At 38.1% G+C, this 19055-nt stretch overlaps 1 protein-coding gene across 1 annotated transcript in view; it reads right to left on the bottom strand.

The window, feature by feature from the left end:
* The window catches only part of LOC126162499 (T-cell activation inhibitor, mitochondrial-like), a 318261-nt gene that overhangs the window by 243744 nt on the left and 55462 nt on the right, over positions 1–19055 (bottom strand). The window contains exon 3 of the mRNA XM_049919047.1: positions 12238–12370. Coding sequence (XP_049775004.1) covers positions 12238–12370 — 133 coding nt within the window. The remainder of the gene's footprint in view (positions 1–12237; positions 12371–19055) is intronic.

The raw sequence follows: 19055 nt of genomic DNA, 5'->3' as shown, positions 1-19055 counted from the left end.
ACTCATGCAAAAAACAAATGTAGTAATTCATCCAATACCGCTTAGACATGATGCACAAAGTCTAAATGGAAAATCAAAGCTGCAAACTGCATTATGTTAGAAAAAAATCAACACTGCCACAGGGGTATGTAGGAAGAGATTATCTGTGAATTTAGAAACAGAATGCCTGAAAAAACAAAATGAATATACAACTCAAGGTTTACATCCAAACAAACAAGGAAAGATTCGCATTTGTAATAGGCTTGCTTCTTTCATACACATGGCGAAAACTGAAAAACCAAGTACTGGTACAGGAAAAAAGCATATGAAAATGGACAATCAGATAGAAAGTGTAAGTCTCAAAGTGAAAGTGCCACCCAAGAAAAAACAGACAGTTATGGACCATTTTACAACAAAAAATAAGCCCAATGAAAGTCATAACAACACACTTACTAGGTCGAATTTCAAGCCATCAAATGCAGCAACAAGGTAGTCATTAATGGACAGATGGGTGAAAAAGGATGGAAAAAAAGTGAAAATTGGGAACATTTCGACAGAAGAAAGGCAGGAACCTACAAACGGTGAACCAGCAAGCCACACAGCAAACACCATGAATACCATCCTCGGAAAACATGAGGATTTTTTACCACTAAGCACACTAGCTCAAATTGTGAGGTAAGTGGTCAAACAAGAAATGATTCCCTCCCTGTCCCTAATTTTAAATTACTCCATCAAAATGTTCAGTCGCTCCCAAATAAACTAAATGAAATAGAAATAATATTAAATTATCTTAATGATATTTCTGTATTATGCTTTACAGAGCACTGGCTCAAACAAGATATGTTAGAGCAAACATACCTTCCTCCATTCAAACTTGCAAGCACGTTTTGCAGGAAAATATCAAGTCATGGGGGTACTTGTATATATGTTTAAGAGAATATTGAATTCAATAGTGTAACTAAATACCATAAACTGTCCTGTGAAAAAGATATAGAAGTCTCTATTGCTGAACTACCAAGGTAAAATACAGTTATTATTTGTGTATACAGGTCATGAGATGGAGACAAAAAAGTGTTTTACAATCAAATGGAGGAACTCTTTGAAGAAATTCACTCTCCCAAGAAAAATATAATTATATGTGGTGACTTTAATATTGATTTCTTGAAACCAAATAAATTCAAAGATGATGATATAAATTTACTACAGTCATTCAGCATCAGCCCAACAGTAACTGAACCAACTCGAGAAACACCTACCTCTGCATCTATTATTGATCAAATCTTGATAAATGCGTGCAAATATGCCTATAACACACAAGTTGTAAACATGGGTTTTAGCGATCACTATGCTGAAATTCTTGCAATGAATGTTTCAGAACACCAAATTCCCAGTCGAATACAACACTGTAAGGAATTTCACTATAAAAAATGTGGAATATTTTTGTTCTCTCCTAGAGGGTGAAAGTTGGAAAGATATATATGACTGCAATTAGACCAATGAGAAATATGATAAGTTTATGGCTACATTCAAACTTTTTTTTTAATGGCTTTTCCCAAGAAAACAACTATGTTGAACTCTACTCAAAAAACAAACAAGTGGATTTCAAAAGGGATAAGGATATCATGTCAAAATAAAAGGCGATTGTATGAGTACTCCAAGCATAATACCAGTCCTATCTTTCTTGCTTATTTCAAAAGATACAAAAGAATACTAACACGAGTTATTTCAAAACCAAAAAAACTAGAAAATGACGAAATATTGTGAGATTCCAAGAATAAAACTAAAGCAACCTGGCAAATTATAAGGAAATAAATGGGTACCAGGCCACTTAATCACAGTAATGTAGAGCTAATTATGAATAAAAATAAACTAACTGACCCCAAACATGTTGCTAGTGCTTTCAACAATTATTTCTCAAATATAGCACAGCAGTTAATAAATCCACACCATGACAAACAGCCAACCAGTCACTCAGATCAAAAAATTCATTCAAACACATCATTCCTGTATGCAGCAACACCTGAGGAACTGTCAAGAATCCTAAAAGAATTACCTAACAAAAATTTAGAGGGTGTTGATGAGATACCAGATGCTATTATCAAAGCTAGTGCAACATTTATTGTGGAACCACTAACAGACATAGTAAATTCATCTTTTGAGAGTGGTGTATTTCCAAATAATCTAAAAACTGCAAAGTAACATCTTTGCATAAGAAGGGTACAAAAAATGATATTGCTAATTATAGACCAGTTTCAGTTTTGTCAGGCTTCAGCAAAATTATGGAAAAAATGATCCTTAGAAGATTAACAGTTTTTGTAAATGAAGAGAGGCTGATAAGTGACTACCAACATGGTTTTAGAGCTGGAAAGTCAACTCAGTCAGCAATTTTTGGCTTCTTAAATGAAGTATCAAAAGCAGTGGATGATTAACAGCATGTATATGGGATATTTCTGGAGCTAAGTAAAGCCTTTGGCGTAACTGATCATGGCATTCTCTTGTGTAAATTAAGTAATTATGGAATTAGAGGCCAGTGTCAAAAGTGGATCCAGTCATACCTCAGCAATCGTCAGCAGATTACAGAAATAAAACACAAAGATAGTGAAACACAAAAAATTTCTAGGTTTTACAGTGATGGGCAGAAAATCAAGTATGGAGTCCCACAAGGGTCAGTTCTAGGACCTGTCCTATTTCTGCTGTATGTAAATGACTTGGCTAGTAAAATACATGATGGAACCACTGTACTGTTTGCAGATGACACTAATATTCTAATTAAATCACAGAATGAGGAAAATCTGCAGGAGGCTGCAGTATCAGTTATGCGTACCTTAACACACTGATTCAAGACCAATAGGCTCGTCATAAATTCTGTAAAAACTGTGGCAGTTAACTTTCATACCACACAAAGCCTCCATCCTGCAAACCCTGTTTTCACTATCGAGGGAAAAAATGTGTTGATGGTCAGTCATACAAAATTTCTAGGCGTACATGTTCAGGCAGATCTGAAGTGGGACGTACACCTAAACAATTTAAATAAGAGACTTAATTCACTAGTATATGCTGTTAGGATCCTCACTCAAAATACAAGCTGCTCATAAGTGCTGACAATGTATCATTGCAGCATACAGTCGCTACTTATGTATGGAATAATTTTTTGGGGGGAAGTCCACAAATACTACAAAAACATTTAAAATACAGAAAAAGATTATCAGGGTGATAAAAAAGCTAAATGTAAGGATTCCTGTAGACCCATTTTTAAAACTCTGAAAATATTGCCACTACCTTGCTTGCATATATATGAAATACTAATTTTCACAAAAGAGAGCATCTTAAAAAAGGAAAATCTCTTCAAACACAACTATGATATACAAACATATGAAACTAGACAGAAGATGAACCTTCACAGGAACACAGTAAATACAAACTTATGCAAAAGAGGAGTGTATCATTCTAGTGCTATGTTATATAACCATATGCCTTCTTACCTAAAATGCATACCAACATTAAATGCATTTAAAATAAAGTTAAAACAGTTCTTGCTTGACCACTGCTTCTATTCTTTGTCTGAGTTTATGGAACATCATAATAAGCACGATCAACGTTTTAGGAGGTTCCTGTTTCATCAGAAACTCTGCATGTAATAAAGGTAGTAGAAAGCAGGACCATAAAATGCCAAGGATGCAGCTTGTCTCCAATTTTTTTTAATATATATATAATTTTTTTAAATATATATGCTTAGGCAATAGGTATGCAAACGACTTCAGCAACTGAATTACCTTTGCTGATGATCAAACCATGACTGCCAATAGTGAGAACACACATCAGACAGCTGCTCATACTTTATTCATAATGGTTAAGTTATATAAACTATTAGTATCTTAAAAGAGAACAAAAACGGTGGTTTTCAGGGTCTAGGAGCCAATTCTTGGCATAATAATAATAAATTATGAGAAAATATAAAGAGTAAACTCAATGAACTTTTCAAGAAATACTATCTCACTCATGGCAGAAATGGACATATTGAAGAAACCAGAAATATTTCATTACATGAGTGGAACAATCTATGTAACACTCAGAACTAGAGTCAGACAGGAAACTCTACTTATGTTCCACAGAACTGAGGAAAAGGTGGAAACATCAATCATTTAAACCAAAGGAACATAGAAGACAAATGTCAAACACACCTACATCTACATTATACTCCACAAGCCACCTAAAGGCATCTAGCGGTATATACTTATAGTACAACTAACTGATCCCACCCTACCTCATTCCATTTGTGAATGGCGAGTAGGAAGAATGATTGTTGGTAAGTCTCTGTATTAGCTATATTTTCTCAAGTTTTCTCTTCATGATCATTATGTCAGATGTATGTGGTAGAAAGTAATACGTTGTCCAAATCTTCATGGAAAGTACTTTTTTAAAATTTCAGTAGTAAACCTCTCAGTGACACAGAATGCCTCTCTTGTAATGATTCCCAATGGAGTTTGTTGAGCATCTCAGTAACACACTTGCACTGGCTAAATGATTCCATAACAAAATGCACTGCTCTTCTTAAAGTTGACTCAACCAGGATTTGATCCCACAACCTTCCACATTCTAGCTAAATGCTGCACCACTAGACCAGAACACCAGCTGCAATGCAGGAAGAAGAAGAAGAAGAAGAATTAAGGGTATTAACCATAACAACCCAGTCAGTCTCTGAGGAAAAATTGAGTGTATTATCAAAACTGCTGGATGTGCATGGGTTTCAGTGAACAACATCAGTGCCACAACTGCTACATACTGTATGGATAGTTTACCAGCAATGGCTCATATAGCGATTGATATAAAGGGGCAATGCCACCAACTGCAGGCTGCACTGATGAATGTGTCACATTGCAACATATAAACTATAGATCTTGGTACCTGTCATACAAGTTGGAAACAAGAGCATAGGTACTAAGAAGGAAACTGTGAGGAAACCATGAGTAACAGAAGTAATTCTGTTGATTGATGAAGAGAGAAAGTGTAAAAATGGTTAGGGGACTTCAGGAATACAGAAATAAAAGTCACTTAGGAATGAAATAAACAGGAATTGCAGTGAAGCTAAGGTGAAATGGCTGCATGAAAAATGTGAAGAAATTAAGAAAGAAATTATTGTTGGACTCAGTATACAGAAAAATCAAAACAACTTTCAGCTAAATTAAATGCAAGGGTGGTAGCATTAAGAGTGAAATGGAAATGCCACTGTTAAATGCAAAGGAGAGAGCGGACAGGTGAAAAGACTGCACTGAAGGCATCTATGAGAGGAAAGACTCATCTGATGAAGTGATACAAGAAGGAACAAGAGTCGATATAGAAGAGACAGGGGAATCAGTATTAGAATCAAAATTTAAAAGAGCTTTGGAAGACCAAAAATCGAATAAGGCAGAGGAGATAGATAACATTTCATCAGAATTTCTAAAATCATTGTGGGAAGCAGCAACAAAATGACTATTCATATTGGTGTGTAAAATGTGTGAGTCTGGCGATACACCATCAGACTGTCGGAAAAACATCACCCACACAATTCTGAACATTGCAAGAGCCAACAAGTGCAGAATTATTGCACAATCAGCTTATCAGCTCATGCATCTGCATTGCTGACATGAATAATATATAGAAGAATGGAAAAGAAAATTGAATATGTGCTGGATGACAATCAGTTTGGCTTTAAGGCAGGTAAAGGCACCAGAGAAGCAATTCTGGTGTTGCAGCTGATAATGGAAGCAAGACTAAAGAAAAATCAAGACACATTCAGAGGATTTATTGACTTGGAAAAAGTATTTGACAGTGTGAAATGGTGCAAGATGCTCAAAATTTTGAGAAAGATAGGGGTAGGCTACAGGGAAAGATGGGTAATACGCAATATGTGTGAGAGGCATTTGGAACAATAAGAGGGGAAGACCAAGAACAGAGTGCTCAGATTAAAAAGGGCATAACAAAGGGATGTCCCTACTATACATAGTAGAAAAAGCAATGATGGAAATAAAAGAGAGGTTCAAGAGTGGAATTAAATTCCAGGTCATCAAAGGATATCAATGATAACATTCACTGATGACATCACTATCCTCACTGAAAATGAAAAAGAATTACAGGATCTGTTGAATGGAATAAACTTTCTAATGGGTACAGAATACGGATTGAAAATAAATCGAGGAAAAACAAAAACAATGAGAAGTAGCAGAAATGAGAACAGTGAGAAGCTTAACATCAGGATTGGGGATCATGAGATAAATGAAGTTAAGAATTATGCTAGCTACCAAAATAACCTATGATGGTCAGAGCAAGGACAGACTAGCACTGGCAAAAATGCTGTTTGTGGTCAAGAGAAGTCTATTAGTATCAAACATAGACCTTAAACTGATGAGGAAATTTCTGAGAATGTATGTTTGGAACACAGCATTGTGTGGTAGTGAAACATAGACTGTAGGTAAACTGGAAAAGACGATACTGAAAGCATTTGAGATGTGGTACTTGTGAGTTGATGAGCATTTCGCTCTCATTTAAATATATGGCCGAAGGGTCAGCCTTCAGGAATTGTGAAACGAACATCTTCATTATGAGATGGGGAAATCGTTATTGTGCTGAATGAGGCCTAAGCGCTGTAGTGTACGAGTTAGACAGATGAGAGCCTATGTCATAGGGAAACCCAGTAGAAGCCCTTTGTGGCCAAGGAGATGTAGCAGTGTTAAATAAGGCGGACCTAAGACTGGCCATAAAGGGAAACATTTATGGAAACTACACTCCTGGAAATGGAAAAAAGAACACATTGACACCGGTGTGTCAGACTCACCATACTTGCTCCGGACACTGCGAGAGGGCTGTACAAGCAATGATCACACGCACGGCACAGCGGACACACCAGGAACCGCGGAGTTGGCCGTCGAATGGCACTAGCTGCGCAGCATTTGTGCACCGCCGCCGTCAGTGTCAGCCAGTTTGCCGTGGCATACGGAGCTCCATCGCAGTCTTTAACACTGGTAGCATGCCGCGACAGCGTGGACGTGAACCGTATGTGCAGTTGACGGACTTTGAGCGAGGGCGTATAGTGGGCATGTGGGAGGCCGGGTGGACGTACCGCCAAATTGCTCAACACGTGGGGCGTGAGGTCTCCACAGTACATCGATGTTGTCGCCAGTGGTCGACTGAAGGTGCACGTGCCCGTCGACCTGGGACCGGACTGCAGCGACGCACGGCTGCACGCCAAGACCGTAGGATCCTACGCAGTGCCGTAGGGGACCGCACCGCCACTTCCCAGCAAATTAGGGACACTGTTGCTCCTGGGGTATCGGCGAGGACCATTCGCAACCGTCTCCATGAAGCTGGGCTACGGTCCCGCACACCGTTAGGCCGTCTTCCGCTCACGCCCCAACATCGTGCAGCCCGCCTCCAGTGGTGTCGCGACAGGCGTGAATGGAGGGACGAATGGAGACATGTCGTCTTCAGCGATGAGAGTCGCTTCTGCCTTGGTGCCAATGATGGTCGTATGCGTGTTTGGCGCCGTGCAGGTGAGCGCCACAATCAGGACTGCATACGACCGAGGCACACAGGGCCAACACCCGGCACCATGGTGTGGGGAGCAATCTCCTACACTGGCCGTACACCACTGGTGATCGTCGAGGGGACACTGAATAGTGCACGGTACATCCAAACCGTCATCGAACCCATCGTTCTACCATTCCTAGACCGGCAAGGGAACTTGCTGTTCCAACAGGACAATGCACGTCCGCATGTATCCCGTGCCACCCAACGTGCTCTAGAAGGTGTAAGTCAACTACCCTGGCCAGCAAGATCTCCGGATCTGTCCCCCATTGAGCATGTTTGGGACTGGATGAAGCGTCGTCTCACGCGGTCTGCACGTCCAACACGAACGCTGGTCCAACTGAGGCGCCAGGTGGAAATGGCATGGCAAGCCGTTCCACAGGACTACATCCAGCATCTCTACGATCGTCTCCATGGGAGAATAGCAGCCTGCATTGCTGCGAAAGGTGGATATACACTGTACTAGTGCCGACATTGTGCATGCTCTGTTGCCTGTGTCTATGTGCCTGTGGTTCTGTCAGTGTGATCATGTGATGTATCTGACCCCAGGAATGTGTCAATAAAGTTTCCCCTTCCTGGGACAATGAATTCACGGTGTTCTTATTTCAATTTCCAGGAGTGTATTTAATTCTGTAGTAATGCAGGGAATGAAGCCACAGTAATTTTAATCTCCCATCCTCCATAAATTTTCATGGTGATCCAAATAAAACTTGAATATTGATCAGATCTATAACAGTTTAGGATTTACTGTCAAAGTAAAATTAACAAGTTTTGCAACAAAGACCTGAATGCTAAAATCTGAACACTTTGGTCAATCTTAGCGATCGACATTCCATATAGAAGCACATCATTAAAATGATAAACATTGTAAACGTCAACTCTGTAGTTTTATTTGTTTAAAAGATATAGTAAATTTAAATTATCAGTATTTTCGGTTAAGAGCACCAGATCATCATTTCCTCCACACAAAACACATTGAACTATGACAGCTTGACACCTTATTGAAACATTATGTAATAGAATATTTGTTGTAAAGTTTAGTACTTAATAATTACTTTGTTCTTTATTTATTTATCAGAAAGCACATTGCTGCAAGGCTACTGGCTGTGACATTCAAAGTTAAGAAGGAAATTGTATTGGTTTTATGTAAAAGAATTTAACAATGGAAATTATTGTTACTTTATTTAGAACGTGAAAGTGGTCAACCTTTGATTATTTAAATATGTTAAAATGTAAAATAATGTAGAATAAGCTGTAGCCAATCAAATGAACGGCTTCAGGAAAGGGAACTGCCCTAGTCAGTTGAGCAAGGATATTCAGCATGCAGGAAACACAGCCAGGGACAAGCAGAGGAATAGTACTGGGCCAGACACAAAAGCGGACAGTTTGGCTGGAGACACCATGGGGTACAGTTTGGATGCAGACGTGAAAGTGGGCAATTGGTTTTTAGGCAGCTAGGAAGTGAAACAACTTAGGAAATTTCGTGTTGTTTGGTATCATGGGACTTAGACTCTGAGCGGTGAGTAACCGCGTGCCTGGTGTGAACTCCTAACTTTTCGCACAGTTAATGAGGCGGAATACCGAACTTGTAATTCGCGATGAGATTGTAATTGATTGAACTGTGTCAAATGGATATGCGCTAGAGGATAATAGTAATTCTGAATATGACCACTCTCACTATTAGTTTGCTTTCTGAATAAACATTATTCTAACCAAATCACAACTGTGTAGCCTACATCATTAATAGGTCATTAATTTAGTTCCCGATATTATCATCACTGTTGTTATATGTTATGTTAACTTTGTATTTCAAAAACTTGCCATCAGCCAGACAATTTAACAAAATTGTCACAGGTGTCTAATTTAGGGCATGTAATGTGACACATGCGGTTCAACCTCGAGATGAGTTTGAGCCAAGACATTTTGACGAAGAGGAACCGCATGCGAGCCCGAACATCTTTCGGGTGTTAGCTTGCAATTGGGGGCTCATTCAGCACAGGAACTTGGAAACTGTTAGTTGAGGGGTAAGAATCTTGCAAAGTGTTGGAACAGTATTGGATTTTGTAAAGTGTTAGTTGCAGAATATGAACTCTGGAAAGTTTTAAAATTGGATTTGAAATCTGCAAATTGTTTCCAAAAGTATTACCTGAATTTCAATAGGCAGGACCTCTCGAAAAAGTTAAATGTGAGATCGGTTCAGGACTGAATATTAGGTTTCTTTAATAGTTGTGAAATTACAATTGTAATTCTCACAGTTAATTACATTCTGTTGTGTGCACAGAGTTTCAGCAGTGGTTAGGAATGATAAAAAAGTAACGTGGAAGGAGAGGCAACATCGAAAGCACATGGTTCCAGCCAGCAGCAGCATCTTCAATGGTGATTCATCACACAGCGGCGGTTGGAGTACCATAGTAGAGGCTACGAGATCTTCAGTGTTGGCTTCAACTGCAACATCGACAGCAATACCATGGCAGAAGGATCCTCCACGACAAAGCTAAGTACCTGTGCTCATAGCGAGATTATGTATGATTCTGTAGTTCAATTGCCAACAATAGAAGTCGCTAATATTAAGCAGTTGGCCAGTTCGTATGGGTCCGAAAATACTAGCGAGCCGCTTAGCCCAAATTCAGAGCAGGAGAGCGTGATCAGTGGTGAATTTAGTGTTTTGTGTGGAGGAAATGATGATCTGGTGCTCTTAACCGAAAATATTGATAATTTAAATTTACTATATCTTTCTTAAACACAGCTACAGAGTTGATGTTTACAACATTTGTCATTTTAATGATGTGCTGTTTTATAATTTTGATTATTGTAGTGGAAAAAAGAAGAACAGTTGAAATATTGTTAATTACTGCTAGTCTTGGACTTGGAGGGGATAAGACGTTCATACAGATTCAGGATGATCAGTTAGTTGACAATATACTTCCTAGATAGGGGAAACAACCCACTTGTTCCAAAAGTGTGATGGAAACAGAACTATTGAAACAGAGAAAGGCAGTTTCTGGAGCTGGCTGTGTGAGTACCTTTGGTTTTGGGATGTTAATGTTCAGGCCAAACCACTATGTACTACTGAAACAATTTACACACAGATGCTGATCTGTGGGTGTATGAGCTAGATAAACACTACCATCTGCATATTGCAGTTCAGTTACCTGGCTGAGACTTGTGAACCTCTTAGAATGGAGTATAGGCAGGTTGCACAGTCCTCCATTAAATACATATATTAAGTTCTATGCCTGTAGTTGCAGACATTTCATAAAAGATTGCTGTGAGGTACAGGGTAAACAGTATTGGCACAAGGACACATCTTCATTTGAGCCCATCAGTAATGGGTAACTTATTAGATGTTTCATTCTTGCATAGTATTTGCCCACACTTGTTATCATAGTGGGTTTGAATCAGTCCAACAAAGTGTTCCAGGCAGCCAAAATATGATCTTCCACAGAACTTCTCTTGGCACCATGTCAAAGGCCTTTTCTAGGTCATAGAAACAGAATAGTTACCTCTTTATACTAACTGTTAATGCAGTCACTCAGAAGAGTATGTGTTTTTAACCAAACCATTACATTTTTGACAAAGAAAGTGTTGACCCTTTGCAGTTCATAATGCAGACACAGGGTATCTCTGGGTGCTCTCATTTTATTGCTGCCGCCTGCATGGCAGGCACACCACACAGAATTATGTGAATCTTTTTGTGGAAACAATGTGGCCACTGACCAACAATTAGGGTGTTCATAACAACAAAAAGTGCACTTGCATTCAAATATATTTACATAAGGATTACAATGCAAAACTTTTCATTGTGTAGTATTTTTTGAAACACACTTCATGGGTGACTGTTTTTATCATCACTTCACTCAAATTGTTTACAAATAAATCACTGTAATCATCAAAATCATTGTCATTCTTGTTTTCACTTAGACAGTCTTATAAGAGTGCTACAATCTCTTCCTGATGAAGAACTGTATGTGAATAACTAGTCATTTTGCACCTACTAAATTAAAAGTAATAATTACAACATTTCTCTCAACACAACTGCTACAGTTCGAAACCAAGTCAACACAGATTTGCCTAGATGGCAGTACTATGCACTATGCAGCACTGATGCCTACTGCTGTCAAATTCAAGAATGGAGCATGTGAGATCTACAAAAAATTGGGTCGGATGGGGCCCAATATAGGAGTGGAAAACAAATGTCACAATTTCGAGTGCCACTCACTGCTGAAACAGACAGGATTAATTTGAAATATTAATGAACCCTGAGCAGTGCACCCCTATCAAAATTACTCTCTCGGGTGATTGTTTATTATTTTTCTCAAATTCCATGTAAAATAGCACTTAATGTTGCACATCATGAATACAACTCTCAAAATAACTCAATGTACTAACCCAAAAATATCAAGTGTGTAAGTCTTTACCAGGTCTAGTTCATATTCACTCAGTATTTACACTTTTGGGTGAGAATTCAAATTTTAAGCAACATTTGGCTTCTGTTGAAAACAATATATTTTCAATATACAAAGTTATGAGAATTATGGAATCTTGAAATTATAATGACTGGTCTTTTAAACAAGTTCCTTACTGTGAACTTCAAACTGTATTTTCTCATTATTTTTTTATTTCTTTACTCTGTTACAAGCATCATTGGCAAAGTGAAAGTACCTTAAAAGTAAAGATCTAAAACTAAGATCATACCTTTTACAGTGTTGTCATAACTAGGACTCTGAGACCTCAGATAAAAAGTAAGTGTTGCTGGCCTTGTTGGTCGCTTTTGCTGCAGCAATTCGAGGTATGAATTAAGTTGTTTGAGAGAATTTTCATTCACAGTCTGAAATAAAGGTTGAAACAAACTGGGAGTGAATCAGTGTGAAATTTGAAACTTTAAAACAATATAAATGAAACTAAGACAATACTCAAACTATTCTTCAAAGTAATGCATTAAAGGTCTCACCATCTACTATTTTTCAGTGAAGACCACAAAAAAACTATACATTAACTGAATTTTCCATCAGTGCGTGCCAGAATATGATGACAATATTAAACAGGAAACACTTCTTAATGTCCTGAAAATTTATATTTATTCAGTCATGAACCAGATCTCGGCTTCTTACATCACTATCATGTGGAAAATGACTGTCACAAAAACAGATAAAATAGCATGTGATTTACACAGATATCATGTACAGAAGATAGAAAATTGATGACATGTACAGTGCTTACATAGAATATTTTTTTGCAAACACAAATAGTTGCATTTAACTAAAACAGGAAAAGTAACACTTTTGTATGAAGACACATTTAATAGCAGATGAAAACAAAGTTGAATTTACAATTGTAATCTAATATTTGTACAACTAAAAGTTAATTTAACAGGGAGAGGGGGGGGATAAAGAAAATAAAGAAATCATGTTTCCTCAGTTTGTACTAAGCTGATATTTTGTGTCATATGATTCTTGATTTCCAACAGGGTTGTCTTTCTGGTTTTCTGAAAAGAATGTAAAAATTCACAATCTACATCACGTGGTTGTTATTCCATTATAAGATGGTTACAAAGGTTGAATCTTTCTTTCTTAATTTCCAGTTTCTCTCACATTCAGATAACATAACAGCCACAGCTCTGCCTGACTGACCAACACATACATTTCCACTGTGCTTGCATGTGATTTTATACACACCACTCCATGCCAAGGGTCGGAATTTGTCTTTACTATGAACAATTTTTTTTATATGCTACCAGTATTACAAAAAGCTAGATTATCTGAAATTTTGCCAACATTTGAAATGATGCACCAGTTTTTATAAGTATTGACTGTTTCCTTTTGGGTAGTGTACATTTACACATTTTATTTTTTCATGGTATGTTATCAATCAGGGCGGAGTCATAGCCATCACTGGAAGTGGTAAGTCTGAGAGTCTGTAGTTCTGTTTGAAAGGCAGATAATGGAACAGATATAAGCTGATACACAATAGAATGGAAAGCTGCATGTTTGTAACTGTGTTGGTGCTGGGAAGCTTGCAGGGATTACCATATCTGTAGCTATGGTTTCTTTGAAAACACTAAATTAGTGTCTCCATGTGCTAATGTCTATATTAAGGTCCAAGAAATTAGGAGGGCATCCCAGCTCCATTGTGAACCAACATTTTCTTACGCTGGGAGTTTAAATGTTGTAAGAATGTATCCAATTGTCTAGTGGTACCAATCCACGAGCACAGCAAAGCATCCACACATCTGATCCCATATTCAATTTTGCAACTCATTGATTCTTGCTGTACGAAAATTTGCACAAAACTGTCCATTACAATTTGAGACAGCATAGGGCTAAGAGGGGAACTCAAGTTCTAAAACTGGAAATATTTCCGTAGCAATGATTAAGTCACATAATCCTACATGATTTGCTTTTGATTTGTCCAAAACGCAATCAATATGTTTATATACTCATTAGTTGGTACATTTGTAAATGAACAACTGATGTCAAATGATGTTAGTTTAGAATTGGGTGGGATTTGTATATCATTAATTTTACCAATAGAGCTATGGAATTTCTGATGCCAAATTTAGGGATTAAAGTTTTTTTGACAACATAATCTAGATCTCTTGGAAGCAAGAAACAGAAAAGAATTATATACTGGAGGTACTCAAATGCCATCTTAATGTAATACAGGCATGCCCTATAATCCAGGACCCACAAGATTCATATTAACAAGCATAAAGCTGTTCATTTCTGATATAATACTTTTAAATATGACTGTGGTTTTGACTTGTTCACTGAAAGCTGCAGGTTGGATCTTTGTATAGATATTGAAAGTCAGAACTGCTGTACTTTCATGATGTAATCACTTTTGTTCAATAAAGCTAAACTATTGATTTGTTGGTTTTTAGAGAGATGACTTTGCTGGAAATTATTTTCTTCTTAAACTTCCTTACTGTACAAATTTCACTGCATGAGAGTGCACCACTACCAGTGGCAGTACTTTTTAAATCGTGGGCTACCAAATGTTTCGCAGAAACACCACCCTTTAATACAAGTCTGGTGTATGATGGAAGACACATTCCCTAATGACACCTTTCATATCCCTCTAACACTTGCAGGTCTTACTTTCTTTCCTCTTTCTTATCTTTCCTTATCTTCTTGTGCAAGTTCTAGAAGTTAGATTAAACCATTTCACTTAAAATTACAATAATTCTTTCCCATTTTTACTCACATTCACCTAATCATTCATAACCAATCAACTCAGTCAATGTTAAATTGTGTTATTAAGATTCTAAACTATACGATAAAAGTTAAAGAAAAACTCAGAAAAGTGTGGCTGGTGGATCACTTACAAAAAACCAGCATGGGTTACCAATACTGGTAGCACAGTAAAAACTGCTCCCAAAAAGTTTAGGGAGCAAGTATGACACCTCAAAAAATGTAAAAATCATACCACATTCATCTCATGGTTAGCTAGAATAAAGGTTAGATCAAACCTCTGCCCTCTTGTTTGAATATAAAACACATACAGATAAATATGGCATACTGTAATCTATAAGCCACAAGCTCCACACATTGGAGGGTCCTGTTGCTGGAGCAGAAAGCCATGCTTCTTTGGACAGCTCCATCAAAGATGAGTAAGGAGAGATTCACAAAGCCTAAGTGGCAGGAAGGAGGTATGCCTACTAGTTGGTTTTACTGACCACAACTTACTGTCTGTCACTTCCAGCCATTCTTCTACCTACTGATGCAACAGTGAGATGTACCCCGTAAAGGGGTAGTGCACTGTGACACCCGATTTAGAATACTTACTTCGTTGGCTGACACATATGCCAATTCATTTTCCGAAATTCCCTTGTGCCCTGCTACCAGCCAAATGCCATCTCATTTCTCAGCCTTTGCAAGCAGACAAAAGAGTCCTGAACATATTTGTCTGCTGGGTACATTCACCGAATAGACTACAGGGCACTTAGATAGATAGAGCACACCAGGAATTTCTCAGCATGGATATGTCCCATCTGCTCCAGTGCCCTCAAGATTGGATACAACTCTGCATCACAGACAGTAAATTCATAAATTCGTGTAGTAAACAAAGCTTGAGCACATGTTCTGGGAAAAGAATTAAGCAGCTAAGAGATTCTCACTGCATAGACTCATTTGTTAATATAACTACACAGTTGTGGTGCTCATTTAAAATTACATTAGATATTGAATTAAAAATACACACACAAGTGCTGCCTCTCCTGTACTGTAAAAAGTCTAAAATTATTTTGGGTCTCTTCAGCAGCCAAGATGACCGTTGTCCCCAACCGTGAATCAGTGTTTGTATTTGACCTACACCAAGTGCCACAAGATGAAGCTTTGCACAAATATCAAACAACCTTGCTGCTCACAGACAATTTGTAAAACCTGCTTTCATAGGAGGGCAAGCAACAGTTTAGCAGTGAAGCTGGAACAGTAGAGAACCTGTAAACATGGCACACTATAAGAAGTTGTTGCCAGGTGGCACATGGCAGCTTCCCTGCCTCACCACAGATGCAAGGTGTGGGCCACCTGTGGCCACCCTAATCCCTTCATAGTGGATAGGGTCAAGTACCTTGAGATAAGCCTTAACAGTTTTATATCTTGAGATAACTAGATCTCGCTGACCCACAAATTGTGCTTCCCAATCTAGCCAGGATCATCCAAAAGCTTTACTAAACTGGAGCAGACGTGCCTTGTCAGCTGCCCAAGACCACTTTAAAATGTTTAGCACCTAGAGCAACCTTGCTTTTAGGTCCCTTAGGTGTCTTAGCAACAATTATTTTGAATCATATGCGAGGGCCAGAAATCTCATCGAATCTTTGACATTTAAAACTGTGTCCCTCATTTGCAGGTTATTTACGTTAAAGTGGCAATGAGAAAGGTTAAAATTAACACACACACACACACACACACACACACACACACACACACACACACACACACACACTTATCTGCAGAAAATCTAAAATCAGTACGAACAGCCCACTCTTCCAATCTTTTGATGGGAAGTCGCAACTGATAGTTTGCTGTAACAGGATTGCGAAAGGAACAAAAAAATGCAAAATCATTCATAAATAAGCAACAATGCATTGGGCTTCTTACTGCAGATGTTATATTATTAATAGCAACTTAGAACAAAATTATACTTATGGTCCCAAGTTGACGGACACCATTCTTCTGCTCAAATCTGTCAGGTAGAACTTCACCAAATCAGTATATTTTTAAAAAATGTTGTGATAGGAAGGACAATATGAGTATAGGTGGCCTTCCTAGGAAATGCATGCCATTGATACAGCTGTCTCAGAGTATTGTGCCTCCAAGTAGGACCATATGCCTTATCTAAAAAAAAAAAATGCCTACCAGGTATCTTTCCTACACACCTATTTAATGTGACACTTCACTTCAATAACTACTAGGGCTTGTTTGGTCCTTCCCTGTTTTGAGGAGATGGATGAAAGTGCCTCCCTCCATGAGTTGAATGCAGTCTTGCATGCCATATTGTATTGAAAATGTTATAGAAGAATTTCTTTGAATTTTTCGCTGAGTTGTTGTAGCATGTTGTGCTCAGTCTTATCATGATTTGGGAGCAGTATCACAAGTCTCAGACAGTTCTGACTCCAGTACCCAGGGGCAGTTATAGGACTCAAATGTTACTGGACATGAAGTCCAACCCACCAATTTCTATGTTCAGATGGTTATGACACGGTGCTGGATTAAGACTGGCAGTACAGGTAGTTGTGGTGAAATGCAGTGCCATTGCCTGTGCAATGTCTCTGTGCTTTGTGTATTGTTTGGAGACACACCTCCTCCATTACATTCCTCCATACATACCATAAAGCAAGGCGCTTGCCAAGGCTCCGTCCTGGGCCCCTTGCTGTTCTTACTTTCATAAATGACCTTCCTCACAGCCTACCAAACACAAAAACCCTTTTATTTGCTGACGACACCTCTATACTCATATCTGCGCCCGAACAAATTCTCCAATCTAATATAGATAGAACCACAGATCAAATAAGTCGATGGCTCCAAAGTAACAGGCTGCTGCTTAATGCAAAAAAGACAATTGGAATAACCTTTCACACTGCCCAAAACAGAAATCCATTACTACCAACTATATCACTGGAAAAAAATAATGTTAAACTTGAAAATGAAATAAAATTTTTGGGGGTCACTATTACTGATACGCTCACATGGAAAAGGCACATTGACCTTACCAGCACAAAACTTAGTAAAGTATACTTCATGATTAGATCAATAAGGAATGTCCGTAACACAAGTACCCTAATCACAATGTACCATGCACTCTTTCACTCTGTACTTAACTACAGAATCATCTTCTGGGGCCAAAATTCTGAAACAATTAAGATATTCAAACTGCAAAAGAAGATAGTCAGAACAATTATGTTCAAAACACAAAGAGACACTAGTAAACCATTATTTAAGAAACTAAATATTTTGCCCCTCCCATGCCAATACATACTAGAATTATTATTCTTTACCAAAAAAGGATCAACAAAATTAGCAAAAATATGGATTACCACGATTATGACACAAGATTAAAAACCTCCCTAAGAATACTTCCCCACTCATCGAAACTGTACAGTGATGGTGTCAAGTGCATGGGAATAAAATTATATAATCATCTTCCAACTTTTATACAAGAAATCCAAGAAATAAATAAATTCAAAGACAGTGAAATCTCTTTTAATAAAAGACTGCTTTTATACCATCCAGGAATATTTGGAATCAAAATTGTCTTAGTGCATGATAATGTATCAAAGCTGAATGTTGTTAAGTCAATTTTGTCACATCATGTAACAATTCTCTGTAAAGCTGTAACTTTAAGTAACATAATTTTGTAGGTAATGTAAAATAATCTTTCTTCTGTATTCTTGTTTACTATTTTAGAGTCCTGTAAACTGTATATTTGTATTGACTTATCCCATATCAGTTGTACAAGCCATTGTACTGACTTGATCTACGGGACAAACCATAAATAAATACATAAATTACAGCTGCCATTGGTGACCTACTTTGTCTTTGAGATATCCTTCTGGTGATTTTGCATTCTTGTTCTGAACTGGTAGAATGGCTTAAAGAATTCAGGAATCCCTTTCATTACTTCTTCTTGCTCCTTAGTAGTATGGTGACAATTGGCCCTCATCATGCGAAGAACTGAGAGGTTCTCTGCAGTTGGTTGGCATTTGAACCTGCACAATGCCAGTGCCACCTGACACTGACTGTAGAGAAGCATTTTTCACACCGCCACAGCATAGGCAGTGTTCCTAGACCATCAAAAAAGCTGGGAATGGCTGCATCAGCAGCTTCGTGGATCACTGTTGTAATGTGATACAGCTATTTCTGGATACTGTCTTAATGTTCAAACACAGCCAGTTGACTGTACAGCATCCAATTTGCCTTTCTGAGCAGCTATTTTGGTGGCTTACTTTCTGCATTCTTTGCTCTTCCATATGTATCCATATGGGGATGTGGTGCTAACTGCTGACCACCTCCCAC

This window comes from Schistocerca cancellata, chromosome 2 (genome assembly GCF_023864275.1).
Source record: "Schistocerca cancellata isolate TAMUIC-IGC-003103 chromosome 2, iqSchCanc2.1, whole genome shotgun sequence".
Taxonomy (NCBI): domain Eukaryota; kingdom Metazoa; phylum Arthropoda; class Insecta; order Orthoptera; family Acrididae; genus Schistocerca; species Schistocerca cancellata.
This window is presented reverse-complemented; position numbering and strand designations above follow the sequence as displayed.